General features: G+C 43.9%; 1 protein-coding gene across 6 annotated transcripts in view; it reads right to left on the reverse strand.

Moving 5' to 3' along the window:
* DPF3 (double PHD fingers 3) overlaps positions 1-24,813 on the reverse strand; it is a 189,791-nt gene that overhangs the window by 146,368 nt on the left and 18,610 nt on the right. For 5 of the 6 annotated variants that reach the window (XR_008822952.1, XR_008822951.1, XM_056345706.1 and 2 more), the window contains exon 1: positions 17,064-17,132. The exons of the other annotated variant lie outside the window; for it this stretch is intronic. Coding sequence is in view for 3 of the 5 variants with exons in the window: in XM_056345706.1 (XP_056201681.1) it covers positions 17,064-17,095 (32 nt within the window). In the remaining 2 variants the exon portion in view is untranslated. Of the gene's footprint in view, positions 1-17,063; positions 17,133-24,813 lie in introns of those variants that run through there. 6 annotated transcript variants of the gene reach the window in all.

Here is a 24,813-nt window from a genome sequence, read left to right on the forward strand (position 1 = left end):
AAGTAAATACAGAAAACAACAACAAACTTCCTAAAATAAAGTGTGGTTTAACTGTAACAGCAGGAACAAGGAAGAATTCAAAAGGTTTTAAAATAAAATCTATTTGTGCCTTCTCCAGCTGAATTCTAATTAGCCTTCCAGGAGGATGCAGCAGCAGGGCTATCTGTATGTCGGCCTGTTCCCAGCTAGTAACTACCCAAGGGAGCGCCATTTCACCTGGGGAGAGTTCTTCCCCCTTCCCACTTCCCAGGGTTTTTTTACTTTGTTAATCTAAAACTACTTTAAGTGTGATCCAGTGGAGACTTCCATGCCAGCTGCCCACCTGTTACTATGTAACACTACTTGTAGTGTTCATTTATGGATGCTCTTGACCTTGTATTTACCCTCTTGATTTTGTTTCTTTCTTTTTCAGAATCAAAACACTGCTATTAAACTAACCTGAGAAATCATACAATAAGCATGCTTCACAGACAGCAAATAATCAGAGACTATACGACACCCAAGACATTGCAGAACAGGTCCAAATCTCTCACTGCAAAGATGAAAATTTCTGAATACCACCATCCTGAAATGGCTCAGTGAAGTGAAGTGCCTATAACAAACTTCTGTGCAGGAATGTACTGGGAAATGTAAAGGCAGTGGGTGCTCTTTACCATCTCGAAGTATGGAACCAGTCAGGATGAGCACAGCTTATCTGACAGAAGTGGTTTTGCGGGTATGTCAAACTGGGAAGTAACTACCATGCAGGGCTGTAGGGCACAAGAGGATCATCTGAAAGCAGAATGAATTAATCATACACTTGGTATTAACGTATGGATGAAACATTGCTTTAGAAGTTCAAACAGCAACTGTCAGCTGAACAAAGTTGGCACAAGGGTAACAAATGAGTTTTGCAATTGTGCTATTTTTACTATGTAATAGCAATACTGTATAAAAGAGCAAATGTTGTGTATATGTTCAATGCCAAACCTAAACCATTGCTAACATTGTTATGATGTGAATAAAATATCACCATCGTTATTCGCTAAAAAGGATTTCATCCCCCTCCCCAAGCAAGTGTTTTCATTACTGGAGTTTTACCAGACATGTTTGTGAGAAAGAAAGGTGAAGGAATAACCCAACTCAAATATTTAAAAGCATTTAACCGTTCTGGCTCATCGACAACTGTACACTCTCCCTGTGATTTTTAAGAGCTGCTGACGCCTCATGGAAAGAACTTTGAAAAACATAGTATTGAAAAACAATTTTGCCAATGTGTCATATTTTCTGTCTTATCCCTTCCCTTGCTTCTCACTAGTAGAAGAATCTACATGAAAACAGAACCTTGATTCTTCAGGTAGACAAAATTTGGATCTGAGCTCTGCCAAAGCATGTGGGTGTTTGGATCCTGTCCATTGAAGACATTTCACTTCAGATCCAGGTTCAATCTTTGAAGCTTGCAAGAAGTGCTGAGATCCAGGATTTTGTTCTAACCCATCCCTGTTACTAAGAAGTCATCTTCTGCTCGTCCTGCACATTAAGCTATAGACTTCTGCTAAGGATCTCATAGGTGGCTGCTGGTGTCAACATTTGCTGCCATATTATAAGCATTGGGCACTACTGAATGACCGAGGTGGAGGGAGACTATGAAAATTAAGGGGGGGGGGGGGGGGGGGGGGGGGGGGAGGTTGTGGAATAAAAGGAATTTTCTCTGGTAGTACAGTTGTCTTGAAATAACATAGACGTGGTTTGTCTCTCACATTGGCATAACTTTTTAGACTTCAGTGAAGTCACACTGACTGAGTACAAACAAAAACCACAGCCTGTATTAAGCTAAAGTTTTTTTTTCACATTCAGTGTGTTGAAACAACACATTCCAGCCCAGCCATAGAAGCTCCTGCTGCCTCGTAAGCACAGAAAACAGATATTCACCCCAAATCTCCCACTCTGCAAATTATTGTGAGTAGAAAGAGAGAGCAAGCCAAGCTTTCTCAGCTCACAAAGATGCCAAACTGGACATGCTTTCAAAAAAAGAATCACATTTCAGCATGGCTTTGGCTGTCTTACTTCCTGATTTAGCTACACCAGGGAAAGAAATGGAAATGCTGGATAGATACCTTCCTTGGGAATGTGCAGGAGGGCATGCTTTTTGCATGACCTTGCTACTCCTTTTACTAAAATACTTCCCTTACTTTCACTGACGTTTACCCCAAGGACATGGAAGCAAAGCGAGAGAGGAAGACTAGCACGCAGACTGCCCACCTGCTCCAATAAAAGCTTTTCATTGGTGGATTTACCAACAACTGCAATATCTGAGGAAGACTGATGAATTCACAAGTGTCCAGGGTTTGTGTTTCAATGTTGCCAAGTCACATGACAAACCCCACAAACCTAGCAGAGGACTAAAAAACTAGAATTTTGTGAGGGGTGAGCTAACACGTACCATATGCATTGGGAGAAAAAAGAAAATGGCAACAGTACATAAAACAGCCTCCAGATTTCTAAAGTGCCACCTATCTGATCCTCTTGAGAGCTGAATTTGCCCACAGGACCCCATCATCCCTTCCTCTGAAGAACCAAAGACAAGCAGTAATTGATAGATGAAATGGGAAAAAATAACCAGCTCCTCCATCCCCACCCAGTTCTCCACTGTCTTGCACTTCATGTGGTCATTTCCATCTGGGCAAAGTGAATGCAAAACACTTCCAAACCTAACACTAATTTACACTCACTTCCACTGCATTAGGCGTGAGACTGCAGAATCAGGCCCTCTCTTACAAGCAAAACATCCCCGACAATGAATGACAAGTAAAATATAGGCTGTGTAATTCCACTTGTTTTGGAAAAAAAGTCAATCTACAAAAGGTTCCCATAAGACAGCAGGAAAAATCTGCTCCTGAATCCCCAACATCTCAAGACGTAGCCTTGTCAATAGTACACAGGGTGCAAAAGATTATGGCCAGCTTGGGCCATTAGTTTCCTTTCTGGGCAGGAATCCCAGCATAACAGATACTTATGCATATTCTGTCCTCATTTTATCTAATTACAAATATCTCTCTAGAGATGGGGAGGGAAGAAGAGGTTTGATCACACGATTTTAGGTCACTTATGCAAGGGATTGCTGGGATATGCATTGACCCAAAGACTGCCGTAATATTTTAAAAGTTCCCAGAGCCCTCCGGTATGAAAAAAAGAAATGTATAAATGTATCCTTCCTATTTATGTGGGTCTGTTTAACTGGCAGTAGGCAAGAGTTGAACCATATACCAATTTTGTCATACACTGATAAAGTATATGGAAATGTTTAAAATGCCAAGACATTGATTAATGAACAATACCATGTCTTCCTAAACACCATCTGTAAATACATTCATTCTTTCCTATATTATACATGGACACAAATATACATATTTAACACATACACACAGTCTTCTCTGAATAAGACCAATAGCATCAGAGAAAAATGGAACAAGATCATTTAAGAAAAAAAACCAACTTTATGCTCATTTGGATTTTTTCTTAATGGTTGCAAAGATGCAGCACTGTTTTACATTGATGAAATTCTAGAAGTCACATTTAGGCATGATCTAATTAAGTAAAACAACTTAATATTAAGCAGAATTGCCCCTGCTTGCCCTAGAACACCATGGCCTTAGTCTTCTGCAGAACAGGTAAAAAATTGTACAATTTCCATCACCATCACAACCATCACAAAGTGCTTGAAACCTGTTCCTGATTGCTTCAAACCTGCTACTTAAGCATAGGAGTAGTGGAATACAGCAGAACTTGGGGAATTTCTTTCAGAGAAAAATGCAAGAATTGTTTTAAACTCATATGGAAAGACTGGAGAAGTTATTGGCTGAATAATTACCTTGGAAAATGACATCAAAATTAAACAGACATCCTTCAGGAACAGAAAACAGTAGTAACAGAAGAAAAATTGGATCTTAAAGGTCAGGAAGTATAGAGAGAATTGCCAAAGTCAAGAGTTAGAACTTGCAAAAGCTATTAAAAAATAGTAATATTCTTCAGACATCAAAATAAAAGTGATCAAAGAAAGTTCAGCTGTTTTGTGGTTAGAATGGTACGTAGATTAAATATAATGTAGGTATAGGCCAAGAACTAAAGGAATGCTGTGTTTCAGTGACATGACTGAGATGGAAGCCACAAAGACATTTGTGCAGTCAAGGCATAAATTCTGAATAATCTCTGCCCATGAACTGCAACATGAAACCATACATCTACTAGCAAGTTCTTTAAACAGATACTGCAAATCATGGTTACTACTATATTACTGAAGTATAACAAGCAAAATAAAATACTCTTTGTTAATTGTATTAGAACACAAATCTTGCAAATCATTGCAGTAAGGCTAACTGAGACAAAAGTTTACTCACATGCAGTTTTTTCAAGTGCAAAATGATCAAGGACACTCCTGAACAAGAAAACAACTAAGATGTAAGATGCATACCCTGTGCCAGCGTAACTTGACATCTTGCTTTCATAAGACACTGATATTCTAGACATCATGTTAGCTATTCAGACTTTCGGAAAATGTTTCATACAGTATTATAGGAGAAATTACTGAAAATGGAGAAGTTGAGGATTAGTACAAGAATGATGATATGACTGAAAATACATTGAAAGAGGGTTGGTCACAGGTAAAGTCCTAACAGAGACAGTAATTGGTTGATGGGAGGTTACTTCTGGAGTTCTAGAAAGGAATGGTCTGGGAACTGACTTTATTCAGTATTTCCATTAATGATCAGAAGAGATAAAAAAATAAAGTTACTGTAGAGAACAAATCCCCACCTGAAACAGAGCACAATTCTGTGTACTCACACTCAAGAAAGCTGAATGTGAGTAATCCAAGCTGGAATAGAGAAAGCAAAGACAATAAATATTCCAGCCATCAAAGTAAAAGATAGAACAGACCGTTTAGTACATCAAAACAAAGACTGAGAGGGCTTATAACAGTGTTGTACAAATGCATGATAGTGGAGAGGAAGACATGGAGGGAGCAATAGTATTTAAACTAACAATTCCATGCTGGCACCAGAACAAATGGGTATAAACTGGCCACAAGTAGGGCTAGGCTAAGGATTAAAATGCTATTTCCAGCCATTAGAGCAGTGGGTTCTGGAACCCTCCCAAGAGGAGTAATGGGAACAAACAGTCCAAGTGGGGATTTAAGACAAGGACTTTGCAGTTTATGAAAGGGATTATCTGACATGGTACCAGAGGACTGGATTTAAGACCCAGAACCCTCTTTAAAACCTACACTTCTATTAATTGAGCCTCTGTGGCCAATTTGGTCTTTCTCACCTGAAAGTACCCACACAGGAACCAATTAATGCCAACTGGATGGCAGCCTTTATGACATAGGTACCTACCCACTAGAAAGAGGACCGGGCTCACCCACACGCTCAAGACAAGATACTAAGCACAGTCCCTTGCTTCAAAAGGCACTCTAGCCCAACCTGACCTTCAATGGTAGTACAACAAGCCAGAAAATCATGTTCAAGCTACTGTCATGGTCCCTTAAATGCCTTGCCAAGAGACCACTAGAGCCAGCATTCAAACCAGTCTTCCAGAGGCATGTGCAGAATTCAAAGGTAGTCTGTATCAAACCTCATGGGTGAGCATCACCCAGACACTTCAGCCTCCAAGAACTCACTACTTTCTCATCCAGTCTTCTTAGCCAACCACTCAAAGGAAACCTCTGCACTATGGGTGCTGCCTAGAACACCACACAAGAACTACTGGCCAGCTTAATGTGGCCTTTTTGACAAGCAAAATTAAAACCCAAGGGAGGCAAAATGACAGAAACAAAAAGAAATATCCATGTTTAGCACAATCTCCTCGCACTAAGACTGAAATTTTCATGCAGATTTGTATCAGTGTAAAGACCTAACACTCAGCATTTGAGCTGGCCCCTATTGGAAAAAACAGTACTTATGAAGACAAAAGCAAAAGGTCAAAGTCCTACAGCCCTGAAAATAGATGTGTTGGAGGGAAAAACCTGACAGGTCCTGATTGATAACCATGCTTGAGGGAAGCTGCTGGAGGAAAACTGCTGCAGCAAAGGCTGCAGGGAGTTACTATTCCAAAACCCTGCTGCAGCAGCAAAGGCACATGTGGCTGCTAGAGCAGGAGATGGACATGGTTAATTGACTGGGAAAGTTTAGCAGAGATGGAATTAATGCAAAGAGCTCAGAGCCCAGGCGTGCAATTCTGTTACCAAGGGAAGGAACCATTCGGCTGGAATTGCAATCCATTTTCAGGTCAGAGCCTTTCCCAAAGGCAGAGTGCTCACCCCTCCTCTGTTCCTCCTCTTCCCCTCCGATGGGTGCATGGAGGAGAAGGTAGCTGGAAACAGCAGCCTGGGAAATAGACTGCCCTTTGAGGGCCAGCCAGGTTTCAACTTTGCATGGTGTGTGTTCAGCAGCAAGGAATTCAGAAGATGTGTCAGGAGAGACAGCCTCTCCTAACCCTATGACTTTGTGGATAAGTTAGTTGTGGAAACAAAACTAGAAAGTTAATAATAGGGGAGGAGGGAATACACTTTCAGATCTACTCAGCAGAAAGAATACCTGAACCAGATACATTTGCAATCTGGTCAGATGAGAATGCTAGGAGAGTTACTATGGAATCACAGCAACAACGTGGAAAAAAAATACACTCAAACAATTAGTTTTTTAAAGTAAAGCATACTGCAGAGGAAGACAGGAAAGACAAACACAAACCACAGGCCAGATGACATAGATGATCTTATGCAGTGATGCGCTGCCAATACTTTGATAAGTAGCACCCATGACTATGCTCCTTTCAGCTAGTGTTTCGCAGTCACTTTCCTCAGTAAGGGCAGACTAGATCTGGGAACTTCTTCATTTCTTCTGCTATTTTAACAAAGGGGCTTTAAATACACTTACACATACTTACAAAAAAAGACTTTACAGTCTTGTAAAATAGATTGAGTCAAACTGTGCTCACACCAATGACTTTAAATTCAGTGCATGAATTGTACAGAACAGACTGTCTGGTGTGCAGCATGTATATTTTGAAATGCAAAACTACTCACCACTTGGTTCATTTCTGTGGTAAAATCTTTGTACCCCAACAGTGCCTTTATCAGCTCTAGGCACAAACCACCACCATTAAGGATGGTTTAGTGATATTTATTGGTGAACTACTTCCATCAGAGCCAGGCAGACAGTCTTAACTCACTTTCCCACTCTTCCTCCATGCCCCTAATTTCAGCTCAGCCATGGAAGTGTTACCAATGAAGGATTCCCATTCACTTTCAACACATCAACATCAAACGCAAAGCAATGTGGCTTCTAAGCCTCCAATTCTGGCAATGGTTGATGATGTGACTAGTGTGACCATCACCAAAGTCAGTCAGTGCATGCCATTCCTCCCATCAGAAGAATGGAGAAAATAACCTCGTGAAAGGGACTGTGATGTTTACTTTAAACATGATTACAAAGCATTTTCCTGCTCTGGCATGAAAGTGCCACATACTTTACATTACAAGTAACATATATTTTTCCCAAATACTTTGTGCTGGAACTTCCTGAAATCCTCATGGTAGGATATGTAAAGAGGAAATTCCAGGTGGGAGAAATTTTGTATAGCTGCTTTCTTCTCAGTCTGAAGGAATCTTATTTGGTAGAGTTACAGTAGGCAAAGGTAGTCTTTTGCAGGTGAAGAGGGACCCTCCATTAGACCTGTCAGCCTGACTAGCACGAGAGTCATACCTGACTGAGAATAAACTCATGACTTATCTATGCCATACAACAAATCAGGGATCAGGTTTAATTCAGTAGGCTCTGATCTGCCAGGCTGCAACCATGAAACAAAGCTGCTTCTCCCTGTGCATGGAGGCAGACCGCTGAAGCGAGCCTTGCTCCAAGGCAGCACCAAAATGCATCACCTCATACTCCCCACCCTCCTCCAAAACACCTGAGTAGATCACAGGCAGTCCATCCTCCCAGTCCAGAAGCCATTAAAAACCCTCCTCCTCATCCTGCGTGAGGGGCCTGAAACGAACGTTTCCTTTTGGAAAACGACTGAGGGAGAACATGTGAGGAAGTAGAGCAACAAACAACACATCAGGTGGATATAAATCCAGATAAAATATTAAAATCATTAAAGGGTTGCTGCTCCCTGAAGGTTGGAAAAAAGAAGAGAGTTAATTAAAAGCAATCTCCACACAGTGCTGAGCTAGCCTGCCCTGATAAATCAACAGCTAGGACTGCGCTTGTAGAGGTCAATGGGGGAAAAGGGTTGGAAGGTGAGGGAAAGGAAAGCTAGGAGAAGATAAAACATTTAGCTGAGACTATCAACAAAGACCAATCAGATCTAGTGACAGGAAATTGAGAAGGCTTTTCCACATATTTCCCCCATCAACATTTTTTTGTTAGATTTTGACCTCAGGTATACTTCTTTGCCATGAACATAACACCAGCTAACCTGACCAAGTTCCCATTCATTTGTATCAGCACAGGAGAAGAGAGAGAAGCAAGAAGTCTTCAGGGCCCCATTCTACCGGGAGAGGTATTAACATTGCTTTCATCCACATGCCATTTGATCACTGAGGACTAATACCACAAAAATTAACAGAGGGGCACATCCTTCTTGGAGAAGTGAGCCCTAAAATTTAAAGAGTCAGTCAGATATGACAAAGTAGTAGAAGTATGTCAGTGCTACAGCTGAGAGGGTTTCTCCACACCTGTGGAGAAAGAGATCACTGCAGAGTCTGCCCATCACCAACCCCTACCCATCACATCTCACATGCCTCTTAACCTGCACTACTCTATCTGTAAAAGGTACTAATCTCTGGATTAAAATTGTGCTCCTGATTTATTCCATATTTCACATTAATAGGTACATGCCAATGAACTGAAAACTTCAAGGATAAAGAATCCAGAGAAAGCACAAAACCCTACAGTCTTAAAAATAACAGTCTTCAGTAATTATCAAAAAAAGTAAAAGAAAAAAAACCAACAAACCAAATGCAATCAGGTTAGGCTTGTAGATACAAGTGGGTTCATGTTATAATTTCTGATACTGAACACTGGCAAGTCATTTATCTGAACACTCAGGAGGATACCAGCCTCAAATATGATGCAGTTTTAACTCATGGTCAAGACCAAAGGAGCTTAGCAGTAAAACAGGTTTCTGAACCACTGTTTCCACTATTCCTTATTCAGATTGCATAGGTTTTAAAGTAATCATAAACGTAAAATATATTTGTCCCCATCATTGACTGAACACAGTCTCTAAGGAAACAATATTGAGACCAAAATACTTCAACAGTCACAAATTCACAGACGACTTTCTTCAAAACTGGTCTTGAAGGAAATGGGAATATGGACATTACTTTTCGCTTGAAGACATGACACTAACTTTGTGTCTCCATTATAGGTTTCCCTATAGCACTGTTCACTGGGTAGTGAACTATCTGGGCTGTAACTCCAGCCATTTCAATTTTTCTCCCAACTCTGTGGCTAACCACATCAGGCTGTGGATCCACAGGAAGACTAGAAACTGCAAAGTTCCTAGAACCAGACCAAAAATTTCAAAGCCATGTGACACAAAGCACTGAACTGGTGTTCACTTAGTCTTCCAAAACATGAAAAGCACCCAAAACGTTTTCAAGAGGAAATTTTGTTCCAACAGGCATAATCTATCTTCCTGCAGCTAGCATGAAGCCAACTCAAAGCATAAAAGCAGCATAAGCACTGTACTTTGCATTTTGGCAGAAGTAGCATGCCCGCATCTGATCAGATCAAATCAGCCCTGCCAGCTGATGCGGTAGGGCAGACTGGAATTAACCAACTCAGGGCACGGCCTTATTTCACTGTGCTGCACCCGATTTTCTTTACACCATCCAACCTAGGTAGGTTTTTGAGACCTGAAAGGCAGGAAGCATTAAGCCACGTGTTTTCAGATAATTTAGCACATCTTAAGCAAGACTTTTATCTTGTATCACAAGGGAGAATCTGAGAAGAAACAAGAGGGAGAAACTGTAAGTTACGTGGGGTTCCTTTCTTTTGCATACTAAGATTTCATACAAGTTACAGTTGGCATTTTGTATTAATTTATAAAAATTATCAGAAATCAAAGACAGCATTATCAGATGTCAAAGACTGATAGAACTCCTGGTGTTGTATGAATGGAGAGATGATCCCCAGTTAGGCTGGATCAGTTCTGTCACAAGGGACTGCAATATTAAATATCACTTCCAGCCTCTCTCACCGGAAGAATAACATTGATGTAGTCTGGCCCCCATCAACACCTGAGCAGGGAACTCTCTCCTAGCTACAGCTCAGCAGAACACGAAATTAATGAATCAGGATTTGGCAAGCACACGCTGCTGATCACAGCCACCTAGTGCACACTCATCAGTACCCATCCCTGCCCTGTTCTCGCTGCTCCACTGACTCCCTGTGAAGCCTCCCCTCAGACAGTGCTGGAGCACCAGTAAAGCCTTCCATGCAGCTGGAATTGCAACTCTCTGACCGCACCTGGCTCAGGCAGGTAACCTGAAAACTGAGACACATGCTGACATACTCCTGCTATTCCCATACTGGAGGGGTTGAGAGTGTGAGAAGGATATTTGCCAGCAGCCATTGAGACACTGCATTATTCTTCTCTGAGACATCTGCTGGGAATCTGTGGTTAAAATATGCTCTGCTGGGAAATAAACCATATATAACAATTTTTTTTTACAAAAAAAGTATCATGGTTGTAATAATTTAGGCTATTAAAGATAAATAAGAACTTTAAACATTCAGTATTCAAGCACTCGCTCATGATATTTGTGTTACATGTCACTCAGTTTAGACAGTGAAAATACACTGAGCAGTTCTGTTCTTTCTTTTGAAATAAGAAAGGAAAACCTCTTTCTGCTTCTCATGCATTAATCCAGTGTATTTGGGTTTGTTCCACAAATAGTAGAGAATTTTTTAAAGACAAGAAAGAAGCACTTCCATCTGAAAAAAATTGTTTTAAAAAAAAAAAAAAAAGAGGGTGGGATTTTAAAAGTATACTTTCTTTTAGATTGCATTGATGAGATAACTTTCCTTAAAAGAAACAAACCAGTGCTAAAACTGGGACCTGCACTGAGGAAGCAATTAACACACCTCAGTTTCTGCATCCTGGGCAAAACTGCCAGGCAAAGCCAGAAGAACAGTACAGTCCTAATGAAGCCCTCAGAACAGTCTTTAAGCAATGCTGCCTTGGTGCTGCTTCTCTGCATGTGGGAGTATGCCACCACAGACAGGGAATCCTCAGATCAGAGGTTGGTCTGTCCAAGGGAGAAAAACGTCAGCTCCCGAAACAGATTCATTCCACTCCTACAAGTCCTCGGGGATAAACAATACAGGGATGGTTCTTGCTCAAGGCAACATCACATACAGACAACACAGTGATGAGCCCAGAATAAATACCAAGATTGTAAAATTGATCTACGAAGCAAAGAAATTCAGCTCTGACATGAAAGACAAACCAGAGTGAGAAAACACCAGACTTGGCAAACAATAATCCTAAAAGATGGTTTATTCTCAGCCAATGGTGGGATTGGAATGCCTCATCTTGGGACAGCAGAGGTACAGCCAACTGTCATAAATCGCAGAAGACAGATATACAAGATGGACAAAGTCTGCTCTTGAGAACAACCTCCAAATACCACACTTCCAGTTATAGGAAGGCAGAGGAAGAAATCAATTTTCATTAGGCTGCACAAAGGATGAGCCGTATTACCTTCGCCATGACTCAAAGTGCAGACAGACCCCCCCATTCTGCATTGTGTACTGGACTTCTGCATGGTCTGGGTAAACTATTCCCACTGGGACACTGTGAATCCCACCTAACAGGCATTACGCACCCAGCCCATTGGACATATGCTTACCATGAAATTTTTACACACTCCAAAAAAAACCATCTTTGGGCCTCTAACACAACTCAGTTCAATATTGCTTTCACACACAACACACAATGTGTTTTAGAAACTTTTTCTTCAGTGACAATTTTGTGATACAACCTCCATCCATCCATGCAACTTGGACAGACTGTGAAAGGCTGGAACACAAACAAAACGAAATTACAAAAGCACTGCAACCACTAATCATGCACAAGCGACTCATGGAACCAGACATAATGCTGTAACAAGTAACATACCATTTATCAGACTCTCTCATATTCAAACCAGTGTATCCTCAGATCTTCTTAACTTGGCTTCTCTGCCCCCCAACGACTTTGGTTTTATGCTTATGTTTCCTTGCATAAATACAATAACATTCATCCCTCACTTTCTCTGAAAGCTGGTGCTAAGATACAGAAAATACAGTTTTCATGTGGACAACAGTTTTGGTTTGAAACGTATGACACTAGGGCTCATTTGTGTTTTTAAGTGACATCAGAGCCACACTGGAAATACTGTAGAGATTTTGGTACACAATTTAATGTGCCCGACAACTCTGTTCTGTCAAGCAGAAGAAAATTCCCTTCTGCAAAGCCACAGTAAAATCACCTCCACATCACTTGCAACCACTGAACTGGCAACCTAACTGTCCGTCCATTTTATTGCTTCCACCTGCTGAAAGCAGCACTGCATGTTATACTTTAATATTAAAAATCAGCAACCAGATGCTTATGCAACAACATCAAAAAAAAAAAAAAAATCAGTCTTCACGAGCACTTAATCAGGATGTAGGGCTGTTTCAGGGATGCATAAGGGGATAGAGGACCTTTCAGTCAACAGTCCCCAGCCTGAATTCAAGCCAAAGTTACCACTAATGAAATACTTTTGCCACACAAGACCCCAAGACCCACACTGGTCAGTTGCTGACATGAAACAGGGATGTGAGCACAGACCATTTCTTCACAGGTGTCTCATGCCACAGAGTTTTTCATGACAAGGACGGCCATTTGGCAGCCCAGGGGTCAGAGCTGGCTGTCAAGGTAGTTTTATCTGAAAAGGTACAGCAATTAGAAATCTGACTGCTGCTGTGTGTTTGCAGCAGGAACACAGACAGAACAGGTCTGGTAGGGTTTATAAGGTCAGCCACAGCACTGCGCACACATGTCTGTGATGATCTGGTCCCCAAATACCCAGCAGGGAACAGGTGTGCCCAAGCACGTCAAAGTTATCCAACAATACAGTCAGCATGCAAGTGACCTAGCCTAGCAATTGAGCCTGAGTTAGCTTCTTTTGTCCCACAGGCTGTCTTGAGCAAAGAAAGGGAGAGCAGCAGCACTGCTACTCCAAGGCCAAACTATGGGAAGGCAACAGCTCCTCTGGTGAGCTTCTAGGCAGAGCGCTATACGGCATGAGGGAATCTCATGTGCAGAAAAGGCAATAGCCTGACATATGTTCCAGTGAGTATGTTTAATTGACAACCTGAAATAAAAGTCACCTGTGGGAGTAAAGACAGAAAAGAGGTGGGGGGAAACCAGCTCTGCTTCTAGATAAGACTTCGTATATTACAAGGTCTTAATTACATTAAATGCATTACAGTACCATATGCACATCTCTAATAAGGCAGAGATGGAGGAAATGGGTCTAGATGCTAAGACTGGAAGTTGAACGGCTGCATTCTGGACTTGATCTTTGTATAGAAAGTTTCTGAATCACTTTATCCTAGTTTAGCCATCCATAAAACAAAGGCAATAATCCTTTCTTCACAGGGGTGTTGAGAGGTTTAATTAATTAATGTTTACAAAGTCCGTTGAGATTTCTGACTGACATTTGAAGTAATTCAGAATACTTTTAAACTGCATTTGTTTCTTCTTCTGCACCGCTCAAATGTCACCATATTAAGATATCCAACGGCAAAGAAGATAGAAAAAGTATAGGGATAGGTATACAGACTAAGTGGAAAAAACAACCCAACAAATCCAGCACTTCAATTCCACGGCTGTCCCATCAAAGCTACCTGAATACTGCCTTTTCTACAGATGAAGAAGAATGTGTTTATCCAGACACCTGCCACCTTTCCCTTGCAGATCTGTTACACTTAGATCTCTGATATTTTCACCTGTAGCACTGTGTTGGTAAACAACAAGGTATTAAACGGCAGAAATAATAGGCAGTCATGTCAGGTTGATTCGATCACCAGAGGAAGTGGAGAAGAGCAAAGGGATGAAAGCACCAAAAGAGAACTAGAAAGTGAGAAGAGAGCACTAGATGGAGAAAGAGGCAAGCTGAGTGTAAGGAGGTGCCAATCATTAAGAAGGGACTCCACGCACGGAGCTATTCTATGTAACATGTTCCCACAGATGCCCAGGTACACTGTCATACATTATCCCAAGAGATTAGTCTGGCATGAACAAGGCCACATATGTGTCCAAGGGCCGGAGATAAACTGAATATTGGCCACACTTAAATGCACAAGCACACGCAGGGAGCTGCTTGATACCTGAGCTAGGATTTCTCAGTGTCTACATTGTCCCCCATCTCAGAGCAAAACCTTTGTGTGGCCAGTTTCTGTAGGGGGCGTTTGTGGGTTTTGAGATACAATCAAAACGCAGACAGAGGAAATGCAAATGTCATTCAGCTCTCTTTCATTGTCAGGAAGGACACACGAGGATAAAATACTGTGCACTGCATCCCTTCCCCTATTATGTGTCCTACCGCTTTTGTCCTAATTTATCCCATGCATAATTTATTTACCTGTGTATTGTTTCCCGATCAGCAACTTTAAAGAATAAGTGAAAATTATAAAATGTTTTATTAAACAAGTTGTCAATAAAAAACGCAGATGGTGTCAGCCAGCCAGTACCAGTTCTGTGTCCTCCACATCGCATTAGTACTTTAAAAGGCACACAGAGAAAACCGAACCCAGCACTTGATGTCTATTGTTTCCTCCTCTCGCACCCCCCTGGGGCGAGGGGAGGAGAAGGATGCTAATTATAAATGGCCTAATCGTGCCCTCCCCGACTTCAGCAGCAGCGGGATCGGGCCCCCGGTTCATTTGGGCACAAGCCGCCCCTCGGCAGGATCCGCCCTCCCGGAGCTCCGCCGCGCCTGTCGGGAGCCCCACGGTGTCACGAAGTGCGAGGCGAGGGGGCGAGGTCCCGGCCGCCGGCGGGGCGGGGGCGGCCACCCGGCGTGATCCCACGGCTGCGCCCCGCTCCTCGGCCCGCGGCCGCTCGCCGCTCCGCGGGAGCTCCCCGCCTCTCGCCCGCCGTCCCCAGAGGCCACCGAGGCGGGCTTCCCCGCCACCGGCACTGCTGGTGAATAGCACAAACCTGAGCGGCTTTTCCCAGCCCAGGTGTGGAGCCGAGCGGCGCGGCCCCCGGGGGGTGCGCCGGAGCAACGCCCGGCGGCCGGGAGGGGCACGGGCAGAAGTTGCTCCCGCCCGCACAAGTACTAAACCCGCCGTCGAACGGGGGACACGCCGTCTCTTCCGCGCGGTTTTCGGAGCGTGTTCAGTCCCCCGCCACCCCCCCCCCCGCCATGAGGATACTCCGACTTCCCTGGTTAACCCCCCGACAACTGCGCTTCCCTCTCGCGCGGATTTTTATAAGGTGCTACCGAGAGGACGGGTAAATGAAAGCAAAGGTTTACTGCCAGGGCCGAGCAGGAGAGCTGATAACCATGTCAGCACCCCTGCCCAGCTCGAGGCTTTCCTTTCCCTCCAGATCGCAGACAGACAGCGGCTGGAATCCCTGGAAAAATCTTCAAGTGTTTTTCCGACACCAGCCAGAGAGACCTGAGTCGGTGAAAAAAAAAAAAAAAACCCAACAAAAAACCAAACAACCCAAAACCAAACACACGCACGCACACACACAAAAAAAAAAGCCAACCAACCACCTCGCAGCCCTAATTTCATCTCCGAAAAGTCAAAGGTATAAAAACACCCACTCAGCGCAGCCAGAAAGTGCAAACGAAGCGTCACCGCCAGGTACTCTGCTTCCCTGCTTTAACAGCAAGAGCGCTGCCCCCGTTAGCAGAGAAGTCGTTTTAAAAAGGTTAAGACAGCTCCTCTCCCCACATACGGTGCCAAATCCCACTCTCCTTAATGCCTTCAGGGATTAACGGCGTGCGCTGCAGACCACAAGAAAAATAAAGGACGCGATCCAGAAGACGCCGAGCGGCTCCCGCGGTCCCCCTCGTAAAGCGGCCTCGCTCCAGCCCGGGGGCCCCGGAACGCCGCAGCAGCGGCGGCACCTGCCCCCGCGCTCCCTCCCTCCCTGCCCGTGTGTCCCCGCGAGCAGCGGGTCAGATCCCGTCCGAGCAGCCCTCGGCTGCTTGTGCCCACTCTCAAGATGGAAACACAATCAACTCTCTTTGCCACTTCGAAAAGCGAAAGCCTGTCGTATGCAAAACAGATCTCCGGACTTCCTGCCCCAAATCAACGACCGGCAGGCAGTCCCGAGTCATTCATTTCACGCACGCCTGCTTCCCTCCCTTCCCTCTTCGCTCCCTCGCCCGCACAAACGCCGAGATGCGCCGACGGTGCCCCCGCTGCCCGGCCGGCCGTGCCGCCCCCGCGCCCCTCGGCTGCGAAGCGAGGGGGCCGCTTCGCTCTCCCTCGCCAAGACATCGCAACTCCGCAAAGATTTGCGGACGCAACTCCACGCCGCGGCCGGAGCGCGGAGGCACCGCGCACCGAGCCGCCTTCCCCCCGCCCCCCCCCCCCTCCGCTGCCCTGGGCCGGTCCTTCACCCCGCCGAACCCGGCGCAGCGATGGGGCGAGCCCGCCCGGACCGCGGGGCCAGGACGCTGTCAAGTGCGCGCACCCCCGCGGGACGCCGCCGCTGCCGTCCCCGCGCGGCGCCCCGGGAGCAGCGGGCAGCCCGCCGCCGCCTCCCCGCCCCGCCGCCCCCCTCCGCGCCCGGGCGCCAATTAACCGGCGCGCGAGCCGAACAATTTTTCCTCGTTAATTTCGGCGCGAGCTGCGGAGATGTGTTGCACAAAAAACGAGCGAGGCGCTGGGGCAGAAAGGAGGGCGGGAGGAGGGACCCGCCGGGAGGCTGCCGGCACCCGGCTCAGGCTGGCAGCCGGCGCCGGAAAGGCGCCTTTTTTCATATTTAAACCACGCGGAATATGTACATTTTTGATTCCTACTTACGCTTTCAGGGGGTTGTGAATGACAGTCGCCATTTTGCTACAATGTAACAGAATATTGTGTCTCGGAGTTCTAAAGGTTCGCTCAGGGGAAGCGGCCAGCCAATCAGAGCGCGGCATACCGGCCCGCCGACCAATCAGGCGCCGCGGGCGGAGCCGGGGCTCTGCTAGTTATTAGGGGAGCTGTCAAAGCCCAGAGGTCACTCCCTCTCGGTGGAACTGGCGGCGAGCAGGTCTTAAAGGGGCAGCGCCCGGCGGCGGGGCTGCCGCCGCGCCGGGGCGGATCGAGGGGGCGAGGGCGGGCCGGGGGAGACTTTCCCGCCGCTCTCCAGCTCTAACGCGCCGCGCCGGGAGAGGGACAGCCGGGCTCGCGCCTCGTCCCCTCGCACCGCCGTCGCTGCCCCTCGTTTCCCAGGCGGCGTGCCCCACCGCGGAAAGGAGCCCGCGGCGCCCCGCTCGCTCCACACGCTCCCCGGCGGCGTCCTTCCCGGGCTGCTTCCCTGCCTCCAGGGCCGCTCTCCCCGCCAGGTCTCCGGGAGCCGCCGGCGCTGGCAGCGGCTCCAGGGCACGCCGCTCCCGCTCCCCCTCCCCCAGGAATTTCCCTCTCCCTGTCAGTCATGCCGGCCCGCAGCCCCTTGCGCCCTTACATAACGCGTGGCGGCCGGCCCTGCCCTGCCCTGCCCGGCTCTCCCACAGCGCAACTTCTGGCGCGGCGGGAGCCGGGCCCCGGCTGGCGGCACGGGGAGCCCGGCGGCGAGCCTCACCGGTGCGGAGCGGGCGGCAGGCCGGACCCCGGAGCGCGGCGCGGCACAGGCAGAGCCCACCTCTGGGAAGACGGCAAACTCCAGGAAGTCTGGGCTTACCTGCAACTAATTAAAGAGGGTCGCTAATGAATTATGGAGCATGACTTACACGATTTAAGTGCCAATCCTGATCTCAGTCTCAACAGTAAATTCACTGACATTCGCAAAACTACACCAGTGCAAACGAGGCATCAACAAGAGCACAATCTAACCAAGAAGTTTTCTTCTTGTCTGATTTTAATGTAAGCTTTGTCATCCAATGCTTCTCTCTCTCAGGTCTTCCCTCCCTTCAGGCATCCTCTATCCCTTTAAAAAACAACCACCACCAAACCCAAGCCTGCTTCTCCATTCTTTGCATTTATATAATCAGATGAAACTTAACTAAAAACAGTTAAAATACACTGCTGTAGGAACAGTAAAAGAGAGGAGACTACAGAACCAACTTGATCCACGACAATGAATAAAAGAATTGAAGTAATGATGTTTGTGAGATATTAAAGTATTAACAGAAGTAGAAATAGCAATCTTCCTGAGCTAGCGGGCTGAATCTTAAAAGACAAAGACAACCAAAATCTCTCTCTCAACTGTCTGACTAAATAAACCTTTTAATACTGGAGCAGAAGAGAAAAGGAAGAGGGATGGAGAACAAAGATAGAGAAATGATTAGCCACAGTGAATAGGGGAGAAGAGAGCAATGCAGCAGTGTCCCATTCATTAAGAGGGATTCATCAGAAGTTCGCAGTAAGCTAAACTTTCTAAGATCTGCCCAGGGTCCCTTTTTCCAAAACATTGCCTACTCCAGCTACTAGGTCAACCTAGGTACTGTGCCAAGTGTATATCCCTGGAGGGAATAGTCTCTTCCATCAAAGCAATCTAAGTCATTTGGTTACAGGCACTGCTTAGGAGAAATAAGCTTTCCATCAGCTGGAGAGTTGCCAAGATGCTGAGATCTATCCCAAAACAGTTCTGGGAAGCAATCTTTAAGAATGTTTCCATTATCATATTACATTATATTATTTAATACGGTAGTAGCCCAGGTGACATTGAATGTGACTTCAGACCCTCCTGTTCAGCACTCTCTCACTGTTCACAGGAAAAGCTAACCACAAACTGCCGAGTTTTCAGAAGCACACAGTTGATGTACATGCTGCAAAGAAACAAATGGTTTAGCATACACCTGAAATGGTGATATAGGTTGCTAGTTCAGAGTCACATCTCGCTATTACGAGGGTATCTGGCCTGACTTTCTTACTGCCATGATATTTACTTAATGGCAAACATCAACCAAATTCTAGCATTTACCCTAGGATGGGCAATATTCACTTGTGAGATAATGACGACTTTGCTTCACATGAAAGAAAAAATAACCTAGGACCATATCATGCTACAGAAGTGGAGGCAGATTTGTGCTACTGAGAGAAGGCACCAAAATTCAGTGAAGCCCTGAGATACTCTAACACAAACTGGTGACATTTTCAAAGAATTAAAAAAATACTGTTTGAGGTCATTTTAGGAGTTTAATGAGTCCCTCTGGTCCTGTTTGGTTGGTTATATAGGCCCATTCCTGCTCTGCAGGCAAAGAGCTCTTGGTGCAGCCTGGCAGTGAGCATATTGCAAAAATAGGATTAAGCCACACACGTGCTTCCCTTGCTTCTCCTGTTATTCAGACGTTGGGCCTTTATCAGCTACCAGCAACAGCAACAAACAGTTGAGAACAGCCACATATGACCTTGGATTGCTGATAGCCCTTTTCCCAGTCAGACCCCACATTACTGGCGAGGAGAATCAGTCAACAGTACTGTCTTGTTCACAGGAATCTGCAGGACACCCAAGGCCAGAGCTGCCATATCAGAGCAGTGGAAAGCTTCACCCATGGTAACAAAGACATCAGGCTTTGCTGAGGTGTCCATATAGTTTTCCTATAGCATGTTTCATGTAGAATTCCACACCAATTAAACACTTTAGCTGGAAAAAATGTACCCAGCACTGAGAGGCATTTCACTTGTAATGAACTACATAACTTACTCATATAATCATTGTTTGCAAGTAAGGGGACCATCACAAACCTATATTAATAAAACTTTTATGCCACACCATAGTTACCCTGCACTTTCATATACACACCAGTCCATCATCAACCAGTCTTATGATTATTTTTTTTAGAGTTATTATATATAAATATATTTAGAATTATGAAATTTTTAGATTTTTTTTCTTCTGCTTTTAGGGCACCATAAGTCACTAATAATATTGTTACTGTTGTTTTACACCCTACAAGACCAACACATCTGAAAAACTCAGTTACGCATGCATTAAGTTCCAGCTTCAGGATTTTTACATTCCTACTTTGCTACTGATAGTTTTATTCAGACCCACCTGAAACAGAACAAGGAGGTTGCAAGAATATAAATACTTTAAAAGTATTTGGCATGAAAAGCCTATGAGGGCACATTTTTAACAAGAGGTTGCCAACTGTTTGGACTGCAACATTTACATTTAAAAAGGGCAGGTAAATTGTTACATAAAACTATTGGGGTAAAATCTATAGCATTAACACAAGGCCTAAGCATGCTATCACTATGGAGTTAGAGCAAGCAGGCAGAATCTACCACCTCACTTCCAGCCCCTGATACAGAACTGCAGCTGGTCTCTACCCAAGTAGAAGAAAAACAGTGTCATTTCTTTTCACTGTACTGGGAAGTGTCATGTCTCATAGATCATACTGATGCCCTCCTGATCCACCTCTATTCCAAACATTTTTACTATTTAGATAATGCAAGTGCATTGATACTTTCTGTAAGGTGTTAAAAAAGAAAAAATCCTGCTCACCCTGCAAAGCCTTATTTTGGCTGATTATCTTTCACTGTGGAAGAGTTTTTACCCTGTATTTATTGTTTCCTGCTTTCCTTTTTATCTTGTTAAGTTTTAATGTGGAGTTGTTCATTTCTGAAGGAAGGGAAAGTTAGGTTCTAACTTTAACATTCCTCAGCTCTTGAGAATTGGAAAGTGAAATAAACTAGACACTGACATGGAAAGCCACAAATATAATTTTGCTATGGAAGGAAACGTATATAAAAGACAAATTGTCGTTAGTCTATTAGAAGCCCTATTTTTTTTTTCCAGCTTCAATATTCCCAGATATTTGCAGTGAAATACAACTTTATTTTTGTCAAATACATTAATATTCAAAGGACCAGATTCATACAGGTTTAAGTACGACAGCATGCTCTAATGTAGCTCGTTACAGTAAAACGGGGCCCCACACGCACAGATATCCTGGAACAGATTTGAAGTCTTACTCCCTTTTTATTTATTTAAAGCTGTGCAGGAATCTCTCATACATGTTTCTTGTCAGCCCTCCTCCTCACTTTCTTTGATCTTTACCAATAGTTGGTTAGCTGAAAGAGGAGGGAGATATCAGAGTATCAATGTTACAGACTCAACACCAACCTGCTACAGACACATCACCAAAAATTTTACGCAGTCAGCATAACAAAGATAACTATGGAGCTCCACAGCTTAAAAATTGGCATCAGCAACTCTTTCTTTGCAACTTTGGGAATTGTATTCTTAAAAAGTTAGGTTGATTTTTTATTTAATTTTTAATCAAAATTTCCTCTCTATAGCTACAGCAACAATTTTGGATGTCTTTAGGCTATCTTGGTTTCAGGCCTGATTCTGACCTCCCAAAGTTTTAATTTTGTATTCACTGTTCCATTTTCTGTCACATTACACCTGAATTACACCTACGCTGAGGTCTGGACTCAAGCCCCTTTATTTTTTAATGGGATTTTCTTATAAAGCAAGTATATTTTAACACTAAAGAGGAGTCTGTACTATTAAGATGTACATTGAGGCCTCAATCTGAAGCTTTTGTCTGTTTGGGGAGACAGATATTTAAGATTCCAGATTCTGGTTCAAGCATCCCTCTCCCCAATTTAACAAACTGCTGAAAGTTTATTTAGAAATTTGTTTATGTTATCCTTGATTGTTCTTAAGTTTCTCCAACAACAGAAAATAACATTAGGAACAAACTGCCTCAGAAGGAGAATACGAATATTTACGGTAGCCACTGCAGTACAACCGTAACAGTAGGAAAAGGAATCTAATAATACAGACAGACACATGCTCTGAAGAACACATATACAGTAACTATGGTTTCCTCTCCATGAGGAGAGGGATGTAGAGGGGTTGCTCTCTCTATTTAAGGCAAGGAAGCTGGTGAAGTGTCTGGAGAACAAGTCTTACAAGGAGCAGCTGAGGGCACTGGGGTGGTTTAGTGTGGAGGAGGCTCAGGGGGCATCTTATTGCTCTCTACAACTGCCTGAAAGGAGATTGTAGGCAGATGGGGGTAGGCCTCTTCTCCTAGGTAACTAGTGACAGGATAAGAGGAAACAGTCTCAAATTGAACCAGGGGAGGTTTAGATTGACTGTTAGGAAAAAGTTCTTCACTGAAAGGGTGGTCAGGCATTGGAACAGGCTGCACAGGGGCATGGTGGAATCACCATCCCTGGAGGAGTTTGAAACACGCATAGATGCCGTGCTTAGCAACATGTTTTAGCAGTGGACTTGGCAGTCCTGGTTAAATGGTTGGACTTTATGATCTCAAAGGTCTTTCCCAGCCTAAAGGATTTGACGATTGTTACAATTTAGATGGAACTAAACTGAGTTCCCATCACAAAGCACAAGATGTACATGTCCAGAGACGCAGGTCTGCCTGCCTTATTTCTTAAGTGAATAACTAGCTGGGAGAAAAAGAAAAAGAAAAGATAAAGAAAAAAGTTAACCCTTTAGGACTGCTTTTCACTCCCCTGCATTAAAAGTAGGGAAAAGTATTTCTATACCTACATGCATTAACAGGATACAGAGGTGGCACCTTGATTCATCTAAGATAGTGCTATGACTCCTGTCTCCATCTATTCCTAGTGGGGGGCTGAAAGAGTTTCTAAGGTGCCTTGAATCTTGGAAGAAGCAGATTGTATAGATTAGGGCATAATTACATAGGCAGATTTGACCCTCAAAAAAAGTTCCTCATCACCACTGTGGATAGAGTTGGGGATTCTGCCTACCTATGGTTTTAACCCCCTTTAAACACAGATTTCAAACCATGAATTCCTCTTGCCCATGAGTAGAAAACAAAATGTAATACCTTGCTAATCAATCTTATCTCTAATAAGCACAGAGCACACACTGTAATTACAGTTTTAAGACAGGTTTAACATTTGGATTGAGCATAACGAATAGCACTATCTGAGAAAATTAACAACTGAGAAAAATAAAAAAATGCCACATACATCCAAAGAGAGCGTTAATTTTGAATTTTGCTGTTGATTTGAACAGCTTCCCCTTTCCTTCATTACTGATGAGACCACCTCAAAGAAAGGAATGAATATTTCACTGTGACTATCTGCTGACCCCACTATGGAGATATTTTTTTTTAATAGAGTAGGCAGAAGTGAGCTCTCCAGACACAGCTTGACAGTAGTAACTTGTTTTCTTTCAGTATTCAAGCTTCCTTGTTTATAAAGTGTGTTTCTGTCTTTATAAGGCCTAAGGAACAAGAACTACCACAAGGAGGCTCCTTTTGTAGCACATACAGGAGTTCTACAGCTTACACAAAACCAGTCTTTTTTTTAACTACACTGAAAATTAGATTTAGCCAGAAAATCTCACCTGTTAACTTCTTTTAGTTTACTATTACTTGTGAAATACTTTTTTCAGTATTTTTTTATTGATAACACCTTCAATGGTTTCACCCCCTCTTCCATATAAATACAATAGAATTACAGTACTACAGCTTTTAATTTTTTTCTTTCCTTCTGTTTTGTTCCATTATTTTCAAAGCAATCTGTAACTTAAAATATCTTCCACTTTGTAAAAGTTCAGAGTAAGAAAAATAAAACCTGATGGGGTAGTTGAGGTGGAAAGGAAAACATCCACATAAACAGCAGCTTGGAATTAGTGAGGGGATAAGAAGGCACTAGCTCATTTTATTGCATTGATTGGCCAAACACCAGAGGAAAAATGCAAGGGGGAAATAAGACTCCTTTTGTTTAGCTATGCTTTAAATCCTGCTAAATAGAAACAGCTTTAAAAGTGTCATGAAATTGTTTTTCATTTCCCATCCAACTTTACTTTGGTAGAGAAAGGAAACAACGGAAAGGTACGGACTGACCTGCCTAAAATACCAGTTTAGGTCAAGCCTAACTTTAAAAGTTGATGACTGTAGATTTCAGCGGCCACATGCGGTACTGGTGTACACAAAATTGATCCTGGGAATCTACTGGAGTAAGTTACTGCAGTCAACATCACAGTGGAGGCCAGCCCTGATTCACGTGCCCCCAAAGCACCCCAACAACTTGTGCCTGTGGAGCTAATCTGATACAAGTTTCCCCAATCCCAACAGGCTCTTAGGCCAGAATTCTCCCTTTCAGAATAATTTCACTGATACTTTTTAACAGAGATAGCCACATTGATAAAAACCGTTAGGTAGAAACAAGCATTGTCTTATTTGTTGGGATTTTTAGTTCATTTTCTTGTTTATTTTTTTAAATAAGTGTGGAGCAGCTTTGGTGTCAGGACACTTCCTTCTAATGCAGAAGCCCCCTCTCCAGCAGGAAGCTCTGCCACACAACTCTTGCCCATCCATTCTCTCACATTTAAGCCCTTGCATCAAGTTTTGTAGAAAAATTCAGGCTTTTGCTTGGGTTGACAGGCCTTTGCTGACACTGTTACTCTGTGCTGCCTCAACAGAATGCAGCTAAGAACTTGTCAAAGTTTATTATGAAAATCTAAGCAAAGGAAAAGGCTGATGGGATACTGCTTGATACAAGGCCCATATTTTTGCTACCACTGATGCTGCTTATTAGGCTATTTCTAGGACTGTCCTGTAAAGTCCTTGTGCCATGCCAAGAAAGATTGCCTAGTGCAGGATTTACCAGGCATAGACAC

The sequence above is a fragment of the Falco biarmicus genome, chromosome 7, assembly GCF_023638135.1.
Source record: "Falco biarmicus isolate bFalBia1 chromosome 7, bFalBia1.pri, whole genome shotgun sequence".
Taxonomy (NCBI): domain Eukaryota; kingdom Metazoa; phylum Chordata; class Aves; order Falconiformes; family Falconidae; genus Falco; species Falco biarmicus.